The 27,776-nt window shown below is 45.6% G+C and overlaps 1 protein-coding gene across 8 annotated transcripts in view; it reads left to right on the forward strand.

Moving 5' to 3' along the window:
- Positions 1 to 27,776, forward strand: part of lyst (lysosomal trafficking regulator) — a 125,223-nt gene that overhangs the window by 32,299 nt on the left and 65,148 nt on the right. For 6 of the 8 annotated variants that reach the window (XM_048268988.1, XM_048268992.1, XM_048268991.1 and 3 more), the window contains 10 exons: positions 1,010 to 1,100; positions 2,182 to 4,342; positions 6,409 to 7,453; positions 9,271 to 9,459; positions 11,349 to 11,505; positions 21,715 to 21,938; positions 22,822 to 22,888; positions 23,530 to 23,639; positions 26,382 to 26,751; positions 27,618 to 27,774. In XM_048268988.1, coding sequence (XP_048124945.1) covers positions 1,010 to 1,100; positions 2,182 to 4,342; positions 6,409 to 7,453; positions 9,271 to 9,459; positions 11,349 to 11,505; positions 21,715 to 21,938; positions 22,822 to 22,888; positions 23,530 to 23,639; positions 26,382 to 26,751; positions 27,618 to 27,774 — 4,571 coding nt within the window. The remainder of the gene's footprint in view (positions 1 to 1,009; positions 1,101 to 2,181; positions 4,343 to 6,408; positions 7,454 to 9,270; positions 9,460 to 11,348; positions 11,506 to 21,714; positions 21,939 to 22,821; positions 22,889 to 23,529; positions 23,640 to 26,381; positions 26,752 to 27,617; positions 27,775 to 27,776) is intronic. The other 2 variants (XM_048268989.1, XM_048268996.1) reach the window with 1 other exon arrangement.

Raw genomic sequence — 27,776 nt, forward strand, 5'->3', positions numbered from 1 at the left:
TTGCTCATGGTCTCTGGAGTGCTGCGTCACGTCTAGCTCATTTGTCTACTCGGATGGCCAAATCTGATGAGCTTTTCTATTTTTCTTTAAGGAATGTTAAGTGAATGTTATTGCTGTTTTTTTGTGATTACAAAGGTCATGGGAATACCAATCAGAATGGAACCAACATGTTAGGAGTGGTCAATAAGTTGGCATACTGAAAAAGAATACAGGGCTTAAAGTTCCCAGGCACTGTGCCAAAATTCAGGCATGGTCCAGGCTGTTTAAGATTGGAAAAGATGATTATGTAATTGAATCTGATAATTTCAGGCACAGAAATGTTCCCAGTTTTAAGCATAAACTGTGTAGGCCTAGGTCTTAAGCCCTGAGAACATGAACAATTTGATGAGTGGATGTTGCCAGGGCCCTTGTTTACCTGGGGTCACGTGAGGTTGCTGGCAAGGCCCCTGTATTTGCTTTTAATTCACACATCCAGGAGCAGTTTCTCTCCAGCCTGTGAGGAATGCTGGCGTGCTCCGGCGCTTCAGGGTGGAGCCGGTATTTAGGGGGATGTGCTTCCACACAACATGTCTACTTCAGCCAGTTCGCCAACAAGTTGAGATTGGTCTGAGGAAATCCGGGAAAAAGCTTTCGAGGAGTTTGGTTTTTGACCCACTGATGCATAGCATCCTCTTTCTGCAGCTTACAGCTTTAAGCTAACTTAAAGGGGGTGAGCAGTGTTGGGCTAAGGCAAATGGACAATGGATTTCACTACCCTGGGAGACTCCGGTGTTCTCAGGCACTGTGCCGGAATTAAGGCCTGGTCTTAGACATTTTAAGAATTGAAACTAGATAGTTATATATAGCTTTGAAAATGTCTGATAACTTCAGGCACTGATTTTTTCCCTTTTTCAAGCCTGGGGGAGACGACTATAGATTTTGATGATTCTGTGAGGCCCCTGTAAGGCTGTGTTCTTCAGAGATCGTCCAGAAAGACTGAGTGTGTGTCTCTCTCTTATCCTCTGTGTAGGAGCTGACTTGTCGAGAGGAGCTGCTGACCCTACTGCTGTCGCTGCTGCCACTTGTCTGGAAGATCCCCGTGCAAGAAGAAAAGGCCCCAGGTCAGTTCACATCACTGCTGTGCCCTTATGGGAATACCTGGATAATACTACGGTGTTAATCTTAGTCTTTAGTCTTACTCTTATTCTTAGTCCTGTTCTTTTTTTTTCCTTGTCTTAGTTTCATCCTTTATTCCACTATTTTGTTTTCCTTCACAGATATAGATGTAAGTGATGCATGTGATTGGAAAAAAAAAAAAACTTTTACTTGCTAGTTGACTGGGGTAAATTAACAGGACCTTAACTATTGACAGCAGTTTTCTAAAAATAAGTGATGGAATAATGAATTGTGTGCTGTGTGGGGCTGTGCTGTGCTGTGCCATGCCGTGCTGCTTGATTAGCTTACAGGGCGTAAATGAGAAGCTGTTATACATTATGTATCTCCGTGCCTCAGTGAGGACACTCCTGACTAATTTAGTTGCTCAATAAAAGATGTGTGCTGGTTGGCCAAGCTAATGGTGTTTAATTCACTGGCGCAACTTGATCCATGATTGCTTTTTATAATTCCTCGAACAACTGTGGTCCACGGTTCCTAATGAATAGTTAGAGATTGTAGTGAAGGGGAAATAAACATGGCTTCAAAAACAGAGGGGTGGATGCAGTGACCGACTGACCTTGGGCCCATGAGTATTTAGTGGGGACTTGCTAATCTTTTCTAGCATGGGCTCGCTAAATTGCTGCTTTATTGGATTCTTCATCGATGCTCTTGTTTGTGTGCTTAATCTAAATATGTTTAAGCAGGCTAGATGCTGTTTTTTTGCTGAGTTGAATTATAGGTCTTAGCATGAAAATACAACACACAGATGGTATATCGATTGAGAGTCGATTTATAGACTTCTATGTAAATACAACACCATTTGGGATCACTTGAAAATGTCTCATTTTGGAAAGAAAAGCGAATGGAGGGTTCTTTGACTAAAGTAACATGATTCTCACAGCCCAGAGAAACGGATGGACAACATGGTTCATTTAATTAAAAACCCAACTTCAAACTTGTTTTATTATTATGTTGTCTTGGAAAATAAGGTATTAATGTATATTATGTATAAACCAGATTTTGTGTGTGTATGTTTTGTGTTTTTAGATTTCACCCTGCCTTCACTGTTGGAAGTGTTCCTTAGCCGGGAGGGCAGAACCGTCCCTCTGAAGGCTGGGCAGGAGAAGGCCGGTTCCGATGCTCAGAACTCGGGCAAGCGTTTGTCCGGCAGTTGGAAATCGCGTCGGTCACGGCGGACCGCCCAGCGCTACTCGGTGAGGGATGCACGAAAGTCCCAGCTCTCCACCTCGGACTCGGAAGCTGGGAACTCTGACGACAAGGTCCCCGCTCCGGGGTCCAAGCACCGCCGGTCACACGGCTCCACACTCCGTGTTAGCTGCCAGTACCACCAATCAGACGCCCTAATTCCACAGCCTCAGCAGGCAGCTGTAATCCAGCGAAACCTCAACGCCGACGGCATGAACACGCTCGAGCGTTCGCAACCTCACCCCAGGCTCTTTGGGCCGCAGGGGCTGGACAGCGAGGTATTGATGGACCCCACAGCCCTCTCCATCTTCAACCGCATGGAGAACTCGCCCTTCGACCTCTGCCACGTCTTGCTCTCCCTGCTGGAGAAGGTGTGCAAATTCGACATGTCCATAAACCACAACCCGGGCCTGGCCGTGGTGGTGGTGCCAACACTCACAGAGATCCTCACAGAGTTTGGCGACTGCTGTGGTCCAGGAGATGGAGGCGGTGTAGGAGGAGGAGGAGGCGGTGGTAGTGGCGGTGGCATCGATGAACTGGCAGGGGGCTGGACGGAGGAGCCCATTGCTCTGGTCCAGCGGATGCTCCTGCGCACCATCCTGCACTTGATGTTCGTGGACGTCGGGCAGAACGAGGCGCTGCCGGACAACCTGCGCCGCAGCCTGACGGACCTCCTCCGCGCCACGCTCAAGATCCGCAGCTGCCTGGAGCGGCAGGCTGACCCTTTCGCCCCGCGCCCCAAGAAGACCCTGCAGGAGGTCCAGGAGGACTTCTCCTTCTCACGGTACCGCCACCGGGCACTGCTCCTGCCCGAGCTGCTGGAGGGGGTCCTCCAGGTGCTACTCAGTTGCCTCCAGGCCTCGACCCCCAACCCCTTCTTCTTCAGCCAGGCGCTGGAGCTAGTCCACGAGTTCGTGCAGCATCGCGGGCTGGACCTGTTCGAGGCCACAGCTCTGAGACTGGAGGGTCTGGGCGCAGGGCGGGACAGCGTCAACGTCAGCGCGGAGCTGGGCGGCGAGGCGTCGGAGAGGCTGCGGGGCCTGGTGGCCAGCATGCTCAAGATCCTCGGCGCCGTCAAGAAGGCCAAGTCCGAGCAGCTGCACCAGACGGTATGCACCCGGCGCCGGCACCGCCGCTGCGAGTACTCGCACTTCCTGCACCACCACCGCGACCTCACCGGTCTGCCCGTCGCCGCCTTTAAGCAGGCCGCCCGCCGCAACCCCTTCGAGGAGGAGGCCGATGGCGAGGTGCGCTACCCGGAGCGCTGCTGCTGCCTGGCCGCCTGCGCCCACCAGTGCCTGCGGCTGCTCCAGCGGCTCTCGCCCACCGGCCCCACCGTGCTGCAGGTGCTGGCGGGCATGCAGGCTGTGGGCATCTGCTGCTGCATGGACCCTCGCTCCGTAGTGGAGCCGCTGCTCCAGGCCTTCCAGGCGCCCGGGCTCCGCAGCTACCAGTCGCACGTGCTCAGCGTCCTCAGCCGGCTCGTGCTGGAGCAGCTGGGGGGCAGCCAGCCCTCAGAGAAGGCCAAGCTGGCCTCCTGCAACATCTGCACCCTCGACAGCAGTCAGCTGCCTGGCTTGGAGGAGACGCTGCAGAGCTGCCAACCCGAGTCCGCACCCACGGCCACTGGCGCCACCTCCCCGAACCTCTCTTACCGCTCCAAGGGCATCCTGCCCAGCGGGGCGGCCGAGGACATGCTGTGGAAGTGGGACGCCCTGAAGGCCTACCAGGAGCTGGTGTTTGGCGAGGACTGGCAGCTGAGCCAGCAGATCGCCGGGCACCTGTGCCAGCTCACATTAAGGGGCAACGCGGTGGTGCAGTGGCAACTCTACACCCATATCTTCAGCCCTGTGCTGCAGCGCGGGGTGGAGCTGGCACACCATGCACAGCAGCTGGGTGTCTCCGTCACCTGTACCCAGGCATGCACGTACCACACCCACTGTCTGCCCATGGAGGTCCTACTCGTTTACCTGCAGACTCTACCTGTTCTTCTCAAGTCAAGGTAAGACCGTCTCTTTTTCTCTAGCCTCTACTATGTTTTGTTACACCGACATCAATTCCTCCTGAACCTCTCACATTTTATTTAAACCCTGCTTCATAACACGAGCATTAGCATTTCATAATATTTGCATGCCATGGTATGGATTGTATATGTAGATACATACACAAGAACATACAATAGAACATATAGATGTTCTATGCTGTCGTAGATAGTTATAAGTCAGTGCAATGTCATATCACTATAATTAATTTGTTATGACAATTACGTATCGATACTTGTAACATTACATTGTCAAATCAGTGAACATTAGCCATCATGATGTGCCTGACATCTGCCATAAAATATTTAACATAACCATATCATAAATATGTCATGTTATGTCAGTCATGAAGTAAGGCTCAAGTAAAGTGACCAAAATCTCTTGAATCTTCAGTCTTTCTGCCTCTTCCTCTGTCAGATCTTCTCCCTCATGTCGTTTTGGCTTCATTTAAGACCCACCAGAGATTCAGTATGACCTTAGTCTCCATCTTACCGACGGTTCTCGCTCTCCCGTTGTTTTATTGTTGTTAGGAAGAGAACAACAATGCTATCAAAATCCAATTTGAATTCTTCCTTGCAGCGGTTTTGATTGCATTTTGAGTGGGTACTCCTCCCTGATCGGCATGGCGTTTGGATGAATTATTCGGCTAATGGTGCTCCCACAGTGCAGGAGGGTGTCGTGTTTTGCTAATGCGCTCACCGAGGGGGAGCGTTCCCCGTCCTCCCGAGACATCCGTCACCTTTTTATTTGTCGTCTCTCTTAACAGCATATTGCAACTCGCTTGGCTCTTGAAAGCCTGCAAAATTGTTTATGTGCTTGATTTAAGGGCAACGGTGCATTCATGGCTGGCTGGCATTTCGTGTGTGTGTGTGTGTGTGTGTGTGTGTGTGTGTGCGTGCGTGCGTGCGTGTGTGTGTGGAGTGCTGGCTTGCATAAGCACCAGTGTACTGTGATTTACTCCCCCTGCTCCCGTACACATATCAGCTCCCTGATTTATCCTTTGCACATATTTGTATAATGTCTTCAGGCGATGTTTTAAAGTAAACAAATTAGATAATGTTTTAGATATTCAAATCTGTGCTACACTGAGACAGAAAAAATGTATTTTCATATCATCAGACCTTTAGTAAAATAGGCAAGGCCCTCCCCATTGACTTGTACAATTTATTGCACTTGCACTGACTTACAGTTTATTTTTGTTGACCCTTAATGCCAATTTTCGACGCCTTGGGTTCCGCCTTAGCGATATGTTGTAGTCTGTTGAAAATTTTACGAGGAGTATGAACACCAATAGAGTACCGAAGCCATGACATAGCGTTGTCAAGGCAGCAATTTCACTGGATCTAAACAAATCAATCTAACCATAGTAATCACCATAGCGGTGGCTTTCTTAATCTAATTCAATAATTTTACAACATTTGCAAAATATTTTTTACACAGTAGGAATCGCATACTACAACATTCATCAACACGATACAATTTGTGACTACAGAATTTTATTTTGGCATGGGTTTCCTCCGTAAAAGAGACCTGCATGTACATGTAACTGCGTGCAGTTAAAATCCTTAAATTCACGGATGTGTCTTGGCTTTATTTTTTTGGCAAAAAACGTCACTCTTAACAGCTGCCAGTCTTTCAGAAGCTGTGAAATATCCACTGGAATTTTGTTTCTTTCTATTACACCTGCCAGGGAATCCGTGTTGTGTCTAAGCTGCTGCCTAGCAGGTAAAACACATTTAAATGGCTATAGCCTACATTTAAAACAATTTATTAGCTAGAAATTATGCCACATGTCTACATTCAATGCTACTTAAGCCACTTTGAAAATTTGTTTAGATCCAGTGATTCTGGTGTCATGGAAACGGAACGTCACACTTGAGTTACTCTATTCTTGAACGTTTTCAGATTATGTGGGGATGCTTTTGATATTAAAAGCTCTGCTTGGCTGTGAGCAAGAGACAGACAAACCGCTTTGGTGCTTTCATCTTGTTTTTAACCGGAGTCCAAATGTGTCCCCCCCTCACAGTCGTGTGGTGCGAGACCTGTTCCTGAGCTGTAATGGGCTTAACCAGGTGACGGAACTGGTGTACCTGGACGCCACGCGCTCCTGGGCCCTCAAGGTTTTTGAAGCTCTCATCCTGTGCACCTGGGAGCAGCTGGCAGAGACAACCGCCCTGCAGGAGCGTGACCGGGCCGAGGCCCTGGAGAGAGATGCTGTGCTGGGCCTGGTGGACGATGTGGGGTCCCGAGACGCCGCCAGCGGAGGAGGGGACGGCCCCCAGAGCCTCAGCAAGTTCTACGAGGGGCTGAAAGAGGCGTATCCGAGGCGCAAAAGAGGTGGTGGCGGATCGGCGGCGGCAGGAGCCGGGCAGCAGAGAGGCGAAGCGCAGCTCAACGCCATCAACCTCTTCCTGTGTGTGGCCTTCCTGTGTGTGAGCAAGGAGGCCGACTCGGACCGGGACTCAGCCAACGACTCAGAGGACACGTCGGGCTACGACAGCACGGCCAGCGAGCCCCTGGGCAGCAGGCTTCCCTGCTTGTCGCCCGAGAGCGTGGCACTGCCCTCCAAGGAGCAGGTGCGCCGGGCGGCCGACGTCTGGTCCGTCTGCCGCTGGGTCTACCTGGCCAGCCCGGCCTTCCAGAGGCAGTTCTTCCGGCTGGGCGGCCTGGAGGTCTGCCTGCGGCTCATGACAATGGTCATCCAGAAACTCGCCTGCAAGACCAAAGACGGAGGCAAGCCGAAGAAGAAGCGCGACGCCAAGGGCAAGGCCAGCCCGTCCCACCCTGACTCCCCAGCTCCAGCGTCCACTCCGACACCTACCCTCACACCCACCTCTACCCCGGCACCAATCGATCTGGAGGAGGCCGTACCACAGGAACCACTGGGCTCCCCAGAGCCTCCAGCAAGCGGCCAGGCGGACACTAAGGGCCCTGGGTCCAGGGACCCTGCCCGCAGGCTGGAGGAGGAGTGGTCTCTGCAGAGCATCCGGCTCCTGGAGGCCCTGCTGGCCATCTGCCTCCACAGCACCACAACCACCCTGCAGAAGATTGAGCCTGACCTCTCCCTGCAGGTAAGGCTGCTCACAGCACCACGTACCGTCAACTGAAATGGATTTATCATGATAAATTAGTTACCGGGTCATTCCACGCCAACTCAGCCAGCCATGTACATGACACCTCTCAGATTTTGCTGAAAAGCGGTGAAAAATTGTTGAGAACTTGTTGAGAACTGCTCTAAAACTTAAACTGTTTATCATGTTGTTAGTCGCTTTGGCTAAAAAGCGTCAGCCAAATGTAATGTAATGTAAATATGCCTTATGTTACCAAACAAGGGAATAAGATCTACAAATCACTGAATTCTATGCAGAGAGGCCTAATCTTTAGGCCATCTGATGTACAGTATAGGCTACCCTAGGCCTTCCCTTGTTCATGGGATTTCTTTGACAGTTGCAAAGGGAAAATGTGAGGATAGTCTTCTTTGAAAGAGACCTCCTCAGTGTACAAGCACGACGCTCCAACCACTCAGGTCTTCTTCGTCAGATAGGCCTACACCATTACCTGTTGCAATATATCTGTGTGCATTCCTACATTACGTCTATTTCTTTGATAACATGATTTGCTACCACGTACTGTAACAATAAGCCGCTATTATTATTAGGACTCAACACGCTTTGGTTGTATGCAGGCTTTCATTAGCGGTCTACATGCCATCAACACGCTTTGGTTGTATGCACAAATGCCAGATATGTGCCATGCAAATATGATATGCAGGTGTTTAGCCAAGTTCCATGTGTAGCCTACTGCTTTTAAATGACTTTGAAACATATTTTACAAACGGGCCTCTGTGTACCTGATGTCTTGCCTTCACTATTTGCGATGTATCCGAAATAGTTGCAGATTTCACTGCACCTTTTGTTTTATCCACAAGGCCTAGAACTGTCGGCAAAGAACTATATTGACGTTGGCTGCGCACTCACTCACTCAGAGCTGCCTGCTTGACACGCCCACTTGCCTAGATGCGTGCAAGGAGCAGTGAGAGCAGCAGTTCACACAGACACAGAACTTTATTATTTTAATAAAGTATCGATTCTAAAAACGTCTAAAATAGTATCGTTTTTTTTGCGTGAAGGCATCGTGATACCTTTTTAGTATCGATACACCGTGCAACACTAATTCGAACAGACGTTATGGGCTTCCAAAAATGGCAAAAGATGAGATGTGAAATTCCAATGTGTCAATTACGGCCGTGGCACCCGAAATTCAAATGGATGCCACGGGCAAACCTGAGATATTGACCTGAAACTTCAGATTCCCTCGTTTGGTAACATAAGGCATATTTTCACCGCTTTTCAGCAAAATCTGAGAGGTACCATGTACATGATGCCCCGATTTTGGCTGTTTTCACTTGGAATGACCCTACCGCAATTTACCAACTATTAGCCGCTCATACATTGATTTTGTAAAATGTCTTCAGCTATGAGGTTAATACACGGGGGCAGTTAATATGATATTAATATGGCTTTGTTTCTTTTAACTTGCATAAAACACTGCCCTGTGGCTTATACACTATGCGGCTAATACACAGGAAATTATTGTAGACTTTTTTTGAAGATGAAGATGCCAAATGATATTAACTGTATGTGTATAGATATGTATGGTCATATGACTCTATAGCCCTGTATCCAGGTCATTAGTTGTTTTCTCTTTTGAATCTGTATGCCATTATCATCAGCAATCCTTAGTGCTTTTACTTATTAGAGCTAGAGTGGCTCAGAACAGGGACCCCACTTCCTCTCAAGCCCTATGTTTCCATACGGACTCTCTCTCTCTCTCTCTCTCTCTCTCTCTCTCTCTCTCTCTCTCTCTCTCTGTCTCTCTCCCCCTGTAGCTGCAGTCGGTGGATGAGACGCTGCGTGAGGTCCGGGACCAGCTCTCACGTTCGGGCGTGGTGAACTCTGACCTTGCCGTGCCACTGTTTGACGCGCTGCTCCGTGTCTCCCTGGCCCAGGTCCGCTCCTGCCCCGACGCCCCCGAGGAGAAACCAGAGAGAGTGAGTCTCGAGTGGAGGAAAACAAATGTAAACAGATTTGTTTATTTCTTTGTTTGTCTGTGATCCAAACCAAAACAATCAAACTATCACAGCCCATCTCCATATACAGAAGCATATTAATTGAAAAGGTTCTGCATCAGATTGTCTTTTTTGTACCTCAGTTGCATCTCAGTTTCATTGTACATCTGAAAGTGAGAAACGACCTGTTTGTTGATAGTTGTACAGTTGCTTCCTCTTTTGATATAGTTACCGATAAGTCACATTATGAGATCAGAAGGTAATTCTCATTTATAGGTAAGTGTGTTGCCAAACTGTTTTGCTTTGAGAATGTGTGGCTATAATACAATGCTACGAGGCAGTAAGAAGCCAATATGGGTAAAGATAAGGACAGTAAAAGTAACTGTGTGTGTGTCTGTCTGTCTGTCTGTCTGTCTGTCTGTGTCATGAGGTCTTGAGAGAGATATAGATCAGGACTTTCATAACAGTTGCAGTGTTTGGTAATGATTACAGAAAGCTGACAATCATCCATGGTCTAACCAAAGTTATGGCCTTAAAGGAGAGTTATTCACTGTGGATTTAAAGGGATTTTCTGGTTTGTGAAAAAAGCATAAAAAGCATTTCATCTACTGTCAGTTCATTATTAAAGCCCAAGTTGCCTTAATGAACCAAGGAAGAGCGGAGGAAAGAACCGGAACATCGTGTGGCAAGGTCTGCGGCCTAACGGCAGATAAAAGCGCCTCTCTCACTCTCTCTTTGTAGTGGAGAGGAACATATGAATAAAGAAGGTAGCATTTACAGTAATCCTGGCTTCAAAAGGGACAGGGCGGCGGGCGGCTGCGCTCAGCTGAGCTACGCTGTGAGAGGGTAGACGTGGCTGAATATGGGAGCTTATTTTGGGTCTTTGGTGGAAAGGCGTGACCGACGTCTGGTGGTGCCTGACCGAGAGGAGGGCTCGGCGATCCGATCTGGATGGCTGGCAGGGTTTACTTTCAGGAAACCTCCCTCCCTTGTTGGCCTGCTGTTATGATTTGTTGCTCTTAGAGTTGAAGAGCTCCATTAACTCTTTCTAAAGATAAGCGGATAAACTGTGTGACTGTGTGTTTGTGACTGTGTGTGTTTGACTGTCTGTGTGTGTGTGTGTGTGTGAGAGAGAGGGGGGGGGGGGGTTAGAAGGGGATGGTGGAAGAAACTGAGAAAAAGCGAGGGAAAGTGAGCAAGGGATCGCAGTAGAGAGGGAGAGAGGAATGAGTGATGGAAGAGAGGGGAGGAGAGAGGGAGAATAGGTGGGAGGACCGTGGGTAGGAGGGGTACAAAGTGGGAGGTAGTTGTAGAGAGGAGGATAGGAGGGAGGTAGGGAGGGAATGATTGAGGAGAGGAGAGGGAGTGTGTGAGGGGGGAGGAGACAAATGGAAGGAGAGACCACGAGTGATTGAACTCCTCTGGGGAACTTCTAGAGTGTTTATGTCCCATTGGTCAGCTGATGGGATCTTATGACCAAACATCTTCTCTTTTTTTGCTATTATTTTTGCGTTGCCTTTTGGAAAAATGGTTCAGTTTTTGAAAGCTCCTAGCATTGACATTATGGTTTCTCCTGAGCTGGATTTGCCAACAACTCAGGCCGGACAAGACTTTGCACTCCGCGGATAAAAATTCCTGGCAGGCTTGGTGGAGCAGGTTAAGAAGGAGAAATAATCCCTCCATTCTCTCACTCTCTCTGAGCGCACTGAAGGGCTCAAATTTTTATTCTGAACTACAGACTACCGGGGATTGTCGAACTGAACATTAGCTGAAAGAGTCCAGAGTAAGACGGTATGTAGTATGTATGCTCCATGTTGTCATTTAGTGTGTGTGTGTGTGTGGGGGGGTCATCATTCATCTGCCATGACTCTAATGTTGTCCCCCTCGCTCTGTTTCAGAAGGTCCAGGCCGCTGCGGAGGTGCCTTCCTTGGGCGGCGACCTGTCTGAGGACGCAGACGAATCCCAGGTGTGTGGGCCCCGACTGCCAGGTGAGGAGGAGGGCTACGAGGCCGACAGCGAGAGCAACCCAGAGGACTCGGCCCAGCAGGACGAAGGTAGGCCAGAAACGCCCCGTGGCTATGCAAACACGCACGCACACACACACACACACATACACACACATACAAACAGACACACACACATACACACATACAAACAGACACACACACACACACACACACACACACACACATACACATACACACATACAAACATACAAACAAACACACACACACACACACACACACAGAGAGACAGACAGACAGACACAAACACTCAAACACACTCTCCCTGCTGAACGACCTTGCATAGGCTTACCCAAATCCACTGGTCAGAGTGAGTCACAGTCAGCAGGGGTCCTGATGGTGAAGGTCAGAAATGAGACTTGTCAAGTCATAGCAGCGTGGCCCAGCCAGGAACAGGAAGAGCCATGTGGATCTGAGTCACAGTCAGCGCTTATTAGTGGCATCCTGGAGTGGAGTGGACAGGACTGTACTGGAGACCTGGGAGGTTGTACTAGTGCTTTGGTATATTTAGTATCTTATGTTTCTGCATGTTGTTATGTAGCGTGAGCTAGTGTGTGGTTCATTTTGTCTATTTTTATTTTTATTTGTATTTTTTTATTATTATTATTATTATTATTATTATTATTATTATTATTATTATTATTATTAATAATAATAATAATAATAATAATAATAATAATAATAATAGTATTATTAGATTAGATTAAATTTTATTGTCATTGCGCAAAGTACAAGTACAGAGACTACGAAATGCAATTTACGTCTAACCTGAAGTGCAAAAAAGTGCAATGTGATGCAGTATACACAGTATAGATAGTTGGTACAATATAAACAGTATAAGACATACTGTAGTGCAGCGTAGACAGTAGTATACAGTTAAGAAAGTGGTATGGTTTACATTAACATAAATTAAATATAATATAAATATGTGCAATTGTATTAGCAGTAGCCTTATAAGAGCAGAATAGATATGGATATACAGTATGAACAATGTATGAACAACAGATATGTGCAGTGTAGTAGCAGTAACATTATAAGAGTAGTAAAATAATATAGATATATGCAGTGGATTAACAGTATTATAAAAAACAGAATAAATATGGATATTTAGTATGAACCGTATAGACAGATATGTGCAGTGTAGTACCAGAAACATTAGAGGAGGAGTAAAAATAAGTGCATACGCAGTAAGAACTGTATAAAGAGCAGTAGAATATGTATAAGTGGAATTGCCAGTTGCCATTCGATGCGTTGTACCAGAGTCAGCCTTAGGCTACAGTAATTCACCTCGGCTGTCAGTCTAGGCAGGACACAGTTTAACATTCTATTGCCTGTCATTATGTTACTGGATGACTACATTTCCTCTGGGATCAGTAAAATATCTATCTGTATTTATCTTTTGATTAATCTATTGATTGATCTATCTGTCCCCCTATCTATATTTTAGCATGTCTCATTAGTGCCTGTAGTGCTCACCGTCTTGGCATTTCAGACTGGGGGGGAGGAGAGGAAGGTAGAGTTGTAATCGCAGTGATGCTGTCGGAACAAGTAGAATCTGGCGTCGTTTTTCTGCCAGGGAGTTAAACGAAAGTCACGCTGCTGTTACAGAGACCTGCTCTGCTCTAAAACTCTTTCCAGGCCCAGCTGACCCATCCACTGTGCTGAAACATCCTGTCTGCTGTGCCCCAGGGCATGTTGTGCTCGCTGAAAGGCTTGCTTTCTGTGCTGCATCATGAGTCACGGTGGCAAGTGCTTTACTGGCACACTGGTGTGTGTTTGTCTCTGTGTGTCTCTGTGTGTGTCTGTGTGCGTGTGTCTCTGGGGGGCTATATTTTGGCGTTCTAAAACGCATGGTCACTGGCGAATAGTTTAAACAAATTTCGGGGTTTGTCCAGTCCACATTGGGTGTGGTTTAGTTATGAAACGTTATCAAACGTCCAGCGCATGGCGCAAGAAGGTGGGCCTTACGTTTCTTAATCAGTCATGGGTGTGTTTTGGGCATAACATCCTTTAAACCAATGAGAGTGACATCTTTCATTCCCTTTAACAGCAAGCAGCGTGACTTCAAACAGCGCATCAGTATTTTGATGGTCACATTTGAAGGAATCTGCTTGCACGTGAGACCGTATTGAACAGGTATTCCACTAAACTAAAATCTAGCAGAGTATATAGCCTACACGCATCTGCACTCTATTATTTGAACTCATTGGCAAAGTGAAACTAACTTCACCGTGGTGTAGTCAACAACAAAACATTTATACACTGTTACTTTCACTATTGATTGACAATACAGTAGGTTACCATCGAAAACATAGCCTGAAAAAAGCAACCAATAATGTTCGAATGACTGAATAAAAAACTTAAGGACTTTTATCCTGCAGAGGAGTTGCTGCTTACATCTTGTGGCAGTGCGTCTTCAGCTGTGTTCCATACTGTATGTGGCTCTCGCCTAATCACTTTTAACCGTCATTACCAATTTGCAAAATGATGGTGAATAACTACTCATATTATGTATTTCGTAACATATTTATTATAATTATGTTTCCCATTGTAATCGTGTAATTTGTAATGTTTTGCATGGACATGCGCTGGTGCATGTTCCTGTGGACGAGAGAAGCAGGGTGTAGTTGTAGTCTTATATAAACATATATAAACAACTCAACATGGATTTCTGACAAGGTTTCTCTTGATCAGTGGCGTAATGCGTTTTAGGTAGTGTAAGATAGCGATTTTTAGATAATGCTCTAGACCCCTCCTTAGGTTGTTAATTGCCACACCCCTTGGCGCATTGCTCAATAACAGAGACGGGCATGGCGTGCACGATAGGAATAAGATTTGCGTTGTGATGATTATATGCTTTGTGCCACGCTTTAGACTATCATGATAGGGGTGTGGTGTGTGTGTGCATGCGTGTGCATGCGTGTGTGTGTGTGTGTGTGTGTGTGTGTGTGTGTGTGTGTGCGCGTGTGCGCATGTGTCCTGTGATGCTTACCAGACTGAGGTATAGCTGTATTCAGCCGGTCTGGTCTTTATTACAGTGCATGAAAATGCACTGTACTGTTCTTTCTAGGCAACTTCTTCTTATTACAGTGCATGAAAATGCACTGTACTGTTCTTCCTAGGCAACTTCTACTTCTTATTATTATTATTCCGCTTACCACTTTTTCCGTACGCAATTTCTCTTGAACAGTTTAACTTAGAAACTTCATTCAAACTTTGTAACATAGGTCTTCAAACAGATCGGGTTGGTATGACTTTTCAACTTTGAAACTTTTATACTTTTTAAACTATTAAAGAAAAACTTTTTTAAAATCCCCATAGACTTAACATTACCGACAGACATCATAATACAGCCGTTAAGCAATTAGAATCCTATGGCAGGTGTTCAGGCCACCTGGATCAACTGCCAGTCTCAGGCTTTAAGCATACAAACTGGCCCTATTAAGACTACACATCCTGTTCAACTGCTTCCTCTGCCAAAAACTGTTTCAAAATAAAAGTCCCTCACTACAATATTTCACTATTAAACAATTTAACCCTTTAAATTACTGAACTTTTAACTGTTCAGCCATTGTAACTGTTACTTGTCATCGACTATGACTCCTACCCACTGAAGCTAGTTAGCATGTTAACATTGTTAAGATCTTTAGATTAGCATTTTTAAGAAAACTGCTAAAATGATTAGCTAAGTTAGCTAAGTAACATGGTTAGCATTGTTAGCATGCTAGTTAGCATAACTGTTAAAAATGATTAGCTAGGTTAGCTAAGTCACATGGTTAGCATAGTTAGCATGCTAGTTAGCATAACTACTAAAATGATTAGTTAGGTTAGCTAAGTCACATAATTAGCATAGTTAGGATGTTAACATTGTTAGCATGTTAGTTAGCATAGTTAACATAACTACTAAAAATGATTAGCTAGGTTAGCTAAGTCACATAATTAACATAGTTAGCATGTTAATATTGTTAGCATGCTAGTTAGCATAGTTAGCATAACTACTAAAAATGATAAGCTAGGTTAGCTAAGTCACATGGTTAATATAGTTAGCATGTTAGCATTGCTAACATAGTTAGCATGTTTAGCAAAACTGTTAGAAAACATTAGTTAAGTTAGCTAAGTAGTATTGCTAGCATAGTTAGCATGTTTAACAAAACTGTTAGAAAACATTAGTTAAGTTAGCTAAGTAGTATTGCTAGCATAGTTAGCATGTTTAACAAAACTGCTAGAAAACGTTAGCTAAGTAACATGGTTAGCATGTTAGCATTGCTAACACTACTATAAAACATTAGCTAAGTAACATGGTTAGCATAGTTAAAAATCTTAGCATAACTGCTAGCAAACATTAGAGCCTTTCCAAATTTCAGTTATCGTCAAATATCTACCTATACGCAGCCATTAAAATATTTGAATATCAACATTCATTAAACTTCCAGTCTGTCAACAACTTTTAAACTATTTACCTTCAACTTTTAAACGGTCTACTTTTAAACTATCTATTAAACTAGCTGTCTATCAACAACTTTTAAAATATCTACTGTCTATCAACAACTTTTAAACTATCTACATTCAGCTTTTAAACAGTCTAGTTTTAAATTATCAACTTTTATTAAGCTATGCAACCACCATGTCTATCCTAGCATCACCGTAGTAACCATCTCTGTATTATCTGTTTTAACTATACATGATATTTTACATCACAACTTTAGCATTTTCATGCACTGGTAATTCCTTGGAATTGCATTTCTAGTATTGTTGTTGTTGTTATTGTTATTATTATTATTATTATTATTTATGTGCTCTGTTCTCTCTGTTTACCTGCTGATGGAAGTAGGGGGAGCATGAGGAACCAGTTTAAAGTGTTCTCATTTGTGCGTTTTAAGTATGTCCCTAAGCATTTTTTTTGTAGCGCATTTTAAGTGCAACCCGGTGGTGGTGGGAGGGATTGATAACTAGATTAGTGGTGTTTGTCTTCGTTTGCCACAGACAGTTTTGTCTGTTGGAGCAATGCCACACAGGAGTGCTTTAGCGAGCATGTCGATGGCTGAATGCGTTCGCTGTGCGTCGTGATGGCATAGGTTGTTGAGAAACACAAGCTTTTCTCTCTCTCTCTCTCTCTCTCTCTCTCTCTCCTCTCTCTCTCTCTCTCTCTCTGTCTCTCTCTCTCTCTCTCCTCTCTCTCTCTCTCTGTCTCTCTCTCTCTCTCCCTCTCCCTCTCCCACTTTCTCTCAGATTGCATCACTGACTAGATCGTCTCACCGGGGAGATTGAACTGCCATGCAAGTGTCTTTCTTTCTTGTTTTTGTCACACCTCAGCACATCTTCAGGGAACGTCCATGAAATGACAAACAGGACCTAAAAACAATGCTTTTGAGGAAACTGAGTCGTTTGACTTACAGCCATAAATAAAATGGCAGTGGCTGTTGGCCCAGAAGCCTGGCCAAATGAGACCTGTGCCAAAATAGACCTGCAACAAAATCAATACATTTAACATTTCACCTACCACAATAGGAAGCTGTAAATCTGACACAGTTTTTAAACCATTGTGATTCCAGTTGCATAGTGAATAGATCTCTGTTTTACAGTCTATTTTGTCAAAAGTGAGATGTGTCTTGGTTTCTCAGTTCTGGAATAGTGTGTTGGAGAAGCCTTAAGAACTGAGAGAATGTTCTATTTTAATTTCTGTCAGGTGTAGCAGACGTGTTGATAGGTAGCTAAATTAATTGAGCCTCTGGGACCTTGCTCTCTGAATGCATTGGATAGTTAAGACAAATTACACTACCAGTTGAACAGGGCATCCATAGGCACATATTACACTACCACTTGAATAGTGCATCAAATTAATTTTGGATGACCAGGACTTAACCACTGAAGCACTGAAAAAAGGTTTTAATTAGCAGTTGTTTGGTTAGAACGTATCTACATAATCTCTTCAGTATACTGGCATACTGATTCTGTTCATTGTAGTTGGATTTCATTTTGATATCTGAAGCTTTTTATGAGTGCACAATCATACAAACATTCAGTGGCTGCCTTTAACCTGATTCATCAGTATTCGTTAGCTGAAGTCACAGCATAAGACACGATCATCATCCATGAAGACTGTGGCTCAGTATCTGTCTGCTGAATGAAATAGACCTTTAAAATGTCTTGTGGTTGGCTACATGTTGCCGTTGTTGCAGTTGTCTTGGCATTGTTGTAGATTGATGCCATTTGTTTTGCTTTACAAGGTTGTACGTTGAGTGGAGTTGCCATTGACAGACAACATCAGTGAGCTCACTGCCTGTTTCCCATCTGACGGGTAGACAGGTAGACAAGACAGAGGGATGGAGATCGGCAAGGAGAGAGAGAGAGAGAGAAAGGGAGTGTGAGAGTAAGACAGAGGGAAAGGTTAAAAACTCCTTTATTTAAGAATTTTTAAACATTCTCACAGGGTTACATCAGTACGACGACCTAACCAGAGGTAGAGAGATGAAGAGAGAGAGAAAGAAAGGGGGTGTGTGTATATGAGAGAGAAGCGGAGAGAGGGATAGCGAGAGATAGATAGATAGAGAGAGAGTGAGCGAGAAGCAGAGAGAGGGAAACCAAGAGAGAGGGAGAGGGAGAGAGAGAGAGAGAGAGATGTTTCTCTGGCTCTGATCCCCCTGGCGGTGGTCACATGGGCCACATTCCATGTCCCTCCAGTCTTCCAGAATGCACGCATTGTTCACTGGCCCCGGCAATGAGGTAAGGCCGGTGCAGACCGCCGCCTTATGAGTACAATCTTGTGACTTGGAACTTTTGACAGTTCAGTTGCGCACACAACAGCACACACACCACCGCACTGTGACCTGAACACAGATCATTTTATTAATTTTGTGTCTTCATAGCGATCAGTTTTTTCGTTTTTTTTCTTCCAAGGTATACAGTGGGTTGAAAGTGGTGGGTGGACGGAGGTGGGTGTGACTCCACTTATTTTCCTGTTGCTGATGATAACATGTCTGCTGCTTGATGGACAGTCTTTCTCGGGTTCCCTTACATGTTTGGACTGGAGATAAGGCCCATCCACACTGTTAACAATAACAATAACAACTATAGTTTTAAGCATCACTGTCGTTAATTAGAACGTCTAAACCAGATATTGTAATTATAACGAAATGAAGAATGATATCTTTGGGAATCGCGTTCAGAACGATTTTGATAACGATAAAAACCTGACAGCCAATCATAATCCATCGTATTTTGAACATATAATATGCATACATGACCATGAGGAAAGCCTTTCCTTATCCTTGGTCAGTGTGGGAGTTTATAATCGTTTCAGTTGGTTTTATAATTATCATCACTGGTGTGGACGCACCTTTAGTTGTCAGGTTTTGGTGCCAGTGATTTGTTTTTGTTATTTTCTAACATGGTAGGGTATGTGTGCCATACATCGAACCAGAAAGCACTTGATGGATAGGTTATTGATTAGAGACCCCTGGTTTTAATGAAGAAATCGTTCAGACAGGTTTTGACCCAGCAGTGAGAACTTCTGTCAATAACCTCCACAGCTACTCCTATTCTCTGTGCTGGCAACTGTAACTCTCTTGTGCATGACTTAAATTTCAGGCCACTGGAATTTAATAGATGTCGTCCACCCAGTAATCATGTCATATGACGTGGCTTCCAGTAAGCACCGAATCTGATTATGTTACAGAACACCCATTAGCAAGTTAGCTGGGATCTCACACGGCTTGTGCATGCCATGTACATGTGCACGTGGCTTTGTGCCCTCCTGGAGTCCGCATTAGCCCGAAGGAAAGCGTTTGCATTTGCAGGGCTTTAGGGCCTCTGGCTTTTGGCTGTGTAAAGAGCGTTGAGAAATCTGTGAATGTAAATAGGAATAGTTAATGACTATGTAAATAGATGAACAGAAAATACAAATTGGATTTGAATAGAGAAATTTGGCTAGAGAAAGGTAATTGTTTAAAGCTTTTTTCTGTGTGTTGTATCATCAGTCACACACACACACACACACACACACACACACATTCATGGCTGTAATTCAGATGGGGCCTTGGTGCTGCTGCTATTTGATTTACTATTGGGAGATTGATTTGAGAGAGAGAGAGAGAGACATGGAGAGAGTAAGACTGAGAGATTGGAAAGAGAGCGAAATACAGAGATGGATTGATGGCCAAAGATGGAGAGAAAGAGAGAGAGAGAGAGACATCTTAAGAAGGAGGGCGGGAGAGAGGCCGTCTTTAATGAAATGGCTCCTAGAGGCACTGTGGCCGCCGCTGTGTGTGGTCACTAGTAAATCATGTGGGGGGACTCCCATGCCTGCCACTCCCAGCCCTGGAGCTCCTGAGAGCCTGAGAACTACAGCAGGGTGCAGATCTCAATAGCTGGGCTGGAAGTGGAAGTGTGCACTACCTACAGTATGGCTCTATAGAAAGTGTACTCCATCATTGCTCCAGCCTCGGCTAATCCTGTCTGTGTCTGTGTCTGTGTTAGTGCTGCCACTAACGACTAATTTTCTAACGACTAATCTTTCGACTAATTTTTCGATTAGTAGACTAATCTAGCGACTAATTTTTTATTTTTTTTAAATCAAGTGTTTGTTATTTTGTTGTGTCCGTTTTATTTTGAACTCAACTAAAGGGAAAACATAATATATATATATATATATATATATATATATATATATATATATATATAATTACTTTTGTTAGAAGCTGTATTACTGTAAGTAAACTGTTCAAAAACATTATGTATTAAAAAAAAACACCCATTTAAAATGCTACCTTCAGATCTAATGTCAGACCTTTGATAGACTTTATTTATATAGCCAGTGTTGCCATGGACATAGACAACTTCTTTGACCTGAGGCCCGGTCATGGCATACTCTGGGGTCATAGGGCCCACCTACATGAACCCACCCCCCATCAAATTATCCTTATATCACATCACAATTATTATTGTTATGCTATATTGTTATACATGCACTTCAAAGCAGCCAGTGTTTAAAGTGCTAACATTGTTCACAAAAACTTTGTGAAAACATGCACATCAGAGGACAAAGGTAGGCAAATGGAAAGAATATTGACATATTTAATTATGCCACAAGCTTTTGGCCACGTTATTCAAATTTGACTATACAATACTCTACTGTAGATAGTGTATTGTAGTATGTGCTCTGTTTTTTTGGAAGTTGCATAAATCCACATTGTTCTATTAAATGTAGTTTCATAATAGCCTTCCAATAGGTTGAATTGGAGCTTTGCTACCAACGTTATCAAGTGGTTTCAGTTTCTCTCGCGCATTGAATGAACGCTCACCACCATTTAATTGTATGCCTCTATGTTTGATGACACCAAATTAGCAAGTATTTCCTACTGATTGCAGAAACTTTTGTTTTCTTTTTCTGTCGGTCCGCGGTTCCTTGATCCATTGCGCAGCAAATTATCAGATGAAGCCCCGGGAATAATTTCACTCCGCGGCTCTGGACCAGCAGTGTCCACGTTACGGCCGGTGCTGGTCCGCGCGGCCCATAGTTTGAGAAACGCTGGACTTTGAAAGGCGACAGGAGTTGAGGACTTAGCATCAGCATGTTCAAAGCAAGTAGGCTACAGCCATTTTGCGTGTCTTACCACATAGGTTACCTCACTTTATCAGTTGGCTTGAACTCTAAAAAAAATATGCCTCGTGACTTATTGACCATGGGAAATGACGCGCACCTTGATTGTTGATATCACGGGCTGCGGCACGTTCGTTGTAACGTTTTTTGGTATGAATGAATTACAGTAATGACACGCCGTTGCGTTGTCACCGTGAGAGACTCTTCACTTCATTTATTTCAATTTCCACAATACTATATTAGTCAGAGTCTGGACTATCGTAACCTACTAGCTTAGCTCCCCCCACTTAGCTCTGCCTAATAATGAATTGGGCTGAAAGCAGGCAGGCACGCAGCTTTGCTGCTGGCGTACAGTTTGAGTGCAGTGCATAGCGGGGTTTAAAACATGACTGCCAAAGTTTTAGCCTGTTTGACATCCAAAGAAAGTCATTGTACGTTTCAAGAGTTAATAACATAGAGTTAATTAATATAACATTACAGTGAGCCGTTTGAGACCAAAACAAATAGGCGGTCAATAGTAAAACGACTCTTCGACTAAAAAAATTGCCGTCGACTAATTTTCATGGTCGACTAATCGCGGCAGCACTAGTCTGTGTCTGTGTCTGTGTTTGTATCTAAGTCGGTGTGTTTGTCTTCTCCAGGAGTGAAGGTGGAGGCGTCCCCGCTGGGGGAATGTGCGTTTGGGCCGCCGGCGCTGGCCGAGGGCCCCGGCCGTGGGCTGCTGCTCTTCCCAGAGATCTGCACCATGGAGTTGCAGCTGCTGGCTGCCGGCTCGCCCGACCTCGACGTACTCGGCCACGTCCTGCAAAGCCTTCTGGCAGCCATGCACAGCAACCACCGCAACGCTGCGCTGCTCTACAAGCAGGTCCGTACTCTCCCTTACATGTGTCTGTGCATGCCAATACACACACACGCATGCGCACATATATAGAGATTATACAATATCATGTTGATTTGTGTACACATCACACTGTTTTACAAACAGGTTAGTAGACTCAGTTTTACATAATAACACATGGGTACAGTAGTGGTGCAGTGAGTAAACTCTCATGACGCCTTAAGGCGGGGATCACATTAGCCAGCGGCAAGCGGCAGGTTTCCTATTGTTCTCTATGGTTCGGCAGCGGAACAGTGGCAACGCTGGCTTAACGCGTTGGACAAACTGAGCGAGCGTTGAACTTGGTTCAACTTTCAAATCGCAACGTGAGCGATTCACAAACCGTTTGTGTTGCTTAGGAACGAGATAACTTATTATGGTCTGAGCGTTGCGTTACGCTTGCCGCTTGCCGCTGGCTGATGTGATCCCCGCCTAAAGGTCCTAAACACGGCAGCTTTTTGGGAAATGAGCTTATTTGCAGTCTACCCCAGAGTTTGATTAGAGGATACGTACTGTACGTACCCATCTCTTCCCTCTGTGTATAACAACCCAGTCTCACACTGTTTGCCTAGCTTAGCATCATTTACTTTAGGATTTTTGTCAGGGAAAAGTCAGGGAATTTTACATTTGGCTTAGAGAGGGAACCCTGCCATTATGTCAGTGTCATTATGTGAGACCATACTCTGCACGGTGATTTGGTCCTAAGTTAAGTCAAGTGGAAATGTGCTGCCCTGTAATGACCATCTCCTGGACTTGTCCTCATAAAACTCTGTGAGTCACTGTCATTTGCTGTGTTATGATCACGGCTCAGATTTTTTTTTGTGTGCATTTGGAACGACTGGGTTTTAAAAGTGTCCCGTCGCCTCCGCAGGGCGCTGTGAAAACCATTCTCACAGGCTTCCAGAACATCTTGAGCCAGTCGGACCCCTGCTATGAAGGTTGGAGTCTTTTCTCTCTCGTCACATAAGTGGGTGTGTTGTGTTTGCGTGTGTGTGTGTTGTGTGTTGGTATTTGTATTTGTGTGTGTGTCTGTATGGTGGATTGGGTGCATGTATCTCTTTGTGTGTGTGTGTGTGTGTCAGGGTACATGTGTCTCTGTGTTCCTGTTTGTGTGTGTGTGTGTGTTTGCATGGCTGTGACTGTATTGTCCATGCTCTGTGTAATCTAACAACTGGCCGGCTCCAGCTGCTGTCCGAAGCCACAGAGCCCCTCTACCCCTGAGGCAGTAGTGCTCATGGAGCCCCTCTACCCCTGAGGCAGTAGTGCTCATGGAGCCCCTCTATCCCTGAGGCAGTAGTGCTCATGGAGACCTGGGCTGCTGCAGTATGTGGGTGTGGATGCACATGATTATGTGAGGGCGAACATACTGTATGCCTGTGTGTGTGTCTGTGTACCCCAGTGAGGTGTGTGTGTGTGTGTGTCTATGTATATGTGTGTGTCGTATTATCTGCATGTGTGTTTGTGTCCATCCATGTGTGTGAGTGTGCGTGTGTCCATCCGTGTGTGTGTCCATCCGTGTGTGTGTGAGTGTCCTTCCGCGCTTGCGTTATTTGAGGCTTGCCTGCTCTATCCCTCTCAGAGTGCCAATCTGTGCTGGTGGACCTCCTGGTTGCCATGGTGAGCGAGCGGATCACGGCTGAGGAACTGGCTCTGCTGGTTCGTCTCTTCCTGGAGAAGACACCGCCCACCGTGAGTACCACACTACACGACACCATAACCAAACTCGCTCCCTCCATCTTTCTCTCTTTCTTTCTCTCGCTTTCTCCCTCTCATTTCCTCCTTGCTTGTCTTTATGCCTCTTGTTTCTTCTGTGTCCCATTATTTTAATTCTCTCTCTCTCTCTCTCTCTCTCTCTCTCTCTCTCTCTCTTTCTCTCTCTGCTTTTGTTATGTCTGTGATCCCCATGCATACTCTTCCATAGAGTAGTCATTGTGCACATGTGTCATTAAGCCGCAGTGCTCCCAGGTTCTGGGAGGTTGTATCTCATGTGTGTGTGCGTGTGTGTTTGCGTGTGCGTGTGCACAGAGAAGTTCCAAAATGCTGACCCACCAGCATAGGCATACCTCCCATCCCTGTACTTTTATTGAAATGACTCTTATATGATGTATTTTATGATAACATTGATCTCCACTGGCTATTATCTGCCCTCTCGCCTCAACAGGTGGTCTGTCTTTCCTCAACTCATCTGGATATTTCATGTTGAGTTTTACAGTGTTTGTTTTGTAAATGTATGGGATTTTATATTGGCCAGTCACTTCATTCGGCAGAAGAATTTTTCTATTGGACTGCGAAAAAGCCAAAATACTGGTCCCTCTCCGCCATGGATTTAATAGTCCAGTGTTTTTATGATCGACTGTGAGTCAAGCTGGGTTTGGGCGCTGCAGGGCATAACTGCCATGCTGTCCTTAATCCCTCCTCATCGGAGCTGCCTGTGCCATCGTATCGCACACACACACACACACACACACACACACACACACACACACACACACACACACACACACACACACCCTCACTCTCACTCTCTTTCTCACACACACACACACCCTCACTCTCACTCTTTCACACACACACACACACACACACACACACACACACACACACACACACACACACACACACCCTCACTCTCACTCTTTTCACACACACACACACACACACACACACACACCCTCACTCTCACTCTTTTTCACACACACACACACACACACACACACACACACACACCCTCACTCACTCTCTTTCTCACACACACACACACACACACACCCTCACTCTCACTCTTTCACACACACACACACACACACACACACACACACACACACACACCCCTCACTCTCTTTCACACACACACACACACCCTCACTCTCACTCTTTCACACACACACACACACACACACACACACACACACACACACACACACACACACACACCCTCACTCTCTCTCTCACACACACACACACACACACACACACACACACACACACACACACACACACACACACACACACACACACACACACACACACACACACACACACACAAGTACCCCGTGTGATGTCATCCAGTACCCCCCTGTCCCCAATTAGGATAGCGCTGTGTGTTTTCATCACTGCAGCGCTAATGAAGGTCTCTTGGGAGCCTTAAGTCAAATTCATTAGCCGTCTGGTGTGCACCTTTATGACTGTGGGCAAACACGATCATCCACACCTGAATATCCCCTCGTCCGCAAGCTGTCTGAAAGAGAAATTAGTCGTCTGCTTTTATTATTTCCTCGACTAATGAGAGCTGCTCCCCAGATAACATGATTGTTGAGTTCTGAATGCCTGTCTGGGAGCACAGACTGGATGGATGTATAAGTTAATTACACTGTCAGTGTCAGTATAAATGTTCAGACTTGTAGGTAGTCTCTCCAGTGTCGTTAGCAGCCGACATATCCAAAAACAACTTCCTTAAGCACAAAACAGAGACTATAGATGTATCGATCCAGCTCCTCTGTGGTCCTACATGACATTTGTACAGGCCTGCTGCAAGTCTGTTGAGGGCAATGGCCAGACAGAGCACATTTTTTCACTACGGAACAGTGACTAGTGACCTTTACATGAATGATCTGACAGAATTCATATCTTGGTTATACTGTAGTAGTCAGGCATTTTCCAAGCTTTTCAATCATCCTTGCAAAGGAGCTTGATTTGGTAGAGTGAATGTCCTCCTGTAAGGGCAAAATAGAGGGTGAGCTTCCTGTACAAAGTAGTGGGATCAGTGATGTAATCTAGTTAAATTAAACATGCATGCTCTTAGGCAGGGTTAAGATCGTGGACTTGTTGCTTTGGCAACAACTACAGCCAGCAACAGCTTCAAATAACTGGAGTGTCTGGGATCATACAAAAATGTCAGTCATCAAATCCATTAGTAATCCACGTACAAATAACATGGACAAAGGAGACCTTTTGTCTTTTTTCCCCCCTTGCAGTCAGCAAACAATGTACATTGTAGTTCAGTCCTAAATATGGCTTGACATTTTGTTTGTGGGATTTGTTGCTACACTTAAACACAGTACATTAGCCCCTGCAGTGAGTCATCAGGTCTCTCCTCTTCCAGTTCTCAGGCAGCATTAAAGCGTCCCTTTTTAAATTGATTCCAAACTACATGGTGCGTTGTGGGATCCCCGGTGAAAAATGCCCCTTGTGCTCACAAGGCCGGATGTATGGGCCCTGAACTAAGGGTGCGCTAACCCGAACAGAAACGTTGAGTGCTGAAGACTCTAACAAACCGCAACGCCATATGGCATTCAACCTAAATATATTCATCTAATATATCATCTCTTACCTACTCATCATGCAGCTACTTTCTAAGTGTCTTGTTATTGTTCTGTGCCTGTACATGTGTCTTATCTGCGGTCTTATCTGCTGTCTTCTCTCCCCCCTCAGGAGGTGCTGCTACGGGGCCTTCTGCAGATCGTCCAGGCCAACATGTGCCTGCAGCCGCTACACTTCCTCTCCTTCCCCACCGTGCTGGGCCTGCCTGCGGCCGGCGGGGCCTCCCCAGGCCTCAGGCCCAACGGGGCAGCCGGGGGGAAGGGCGTGGGTGTAGGGGTGGGCGGCTTGTGGAGGAGCAAGTCGTCCACGGGGTCGGAGGGCCGTCTGGGGCACCTGCGCGCCTCCCCCTGGCACACCGCGCCCCTGCATCTGCCCCTGATGGGGCAGAACTGCTGGCCTCACATGGCAAGCGGCTTCAGCACCGCCCTCTGGATGAAGGCACTGAGGTCGGAGGATGAGGAGGAGAGTCCTGTAGAAAGAGGTGAGAGCCTGGACAAGGGAACTCCATCTAAACAGATGCCCCTAAAACCAGTGGTTCCCAAACAGTGTGTGCCACAGGAAGAATCCATATACAGTAGTTTCCGCTGCCGAACCATAGAGAACAATAGGAAACCTGCCGCTTGCCGCTGGCCAGTGTGATCCCCTCCTAAACCATCCATTGGGTTGTATAGGATTGTTTACTGTTTTGTTTTTGTCTTTATTCTCAATCACAAGCAAATCCAGTGCCTGTGGACCGTGCTCCAAGTCTTATTGTAAACATCAGCTTTTGAAGTCATGTTGCTAGCGTTGCTGATGTTGTTCTGGCACTTTCCCACTGATGTTATGCAACACATATCTAGAAGAATCACCAGCAGACATTGTGTGTTATGATCATCCAGTCAGAACATCAGAACCGGTAATATGATTGCTCAAGAGAGTTGCCTCATGTCTCATGTATGATCATCTTTATGGCAGTCAGCAGTGTGTGTGTGTGTGTGTGTGTATATGTCATTCGGAGCCTGTGTGATGTAGGAGTGTGTATTACACACTTGGGCTGTATGGTTCTCTCAGTTTTGATGGGTTTTCAGCCTAGACCCAGCCAACCCAGACACAACAGCATTAATGTAATTCCACAGAGAAATTCAACTGAATTGAATTATTGACTCAAAGCATTACCAACCAGTTTCCCATGCGTGGATAAATCCTAGTCCCTAGACCAAAAGCTTTTTTCAGTGAAGATTTTCATCAAAGTTTTCTGTCAGTCTAGGGCTAAGCTAATGGGAAAACGGCCCGACAAGTTAGCACTTACGTAAGTCTCTATTCATGTGAATGCTTTTTTGAATCTACATCACCGCACCTTTGCTCCAGGAGAGGAGTCTGCGCCGGCATCCGAAACCCAGACAGCTGCCCCTGTGTCTGTGGAGAAAGCGACAGACGACGGCCTCTTCCACGTCTTCTCCATGGGCTCCAAAGCCCTGATGCTGCAGGTGTGGGCCAGCCTCTCCACCGGCGTCTTCACCTTCAGGT

Source organism: Alosa alosa, chromosome 18 (genome assembly GCF_017589495.1).
Source record: "Alosa alosa isolate M-15738 ecotype Scorff River chromosome 18, AALO_Geno_1.1, whole genome shotgun sequence".
NCBI classification, from domain to species: Eukaryota; Metazoa; Chordata; class Actinopteri; order Clupeiformes; family Clupeidae; genus Alosa; species Alosa alosa.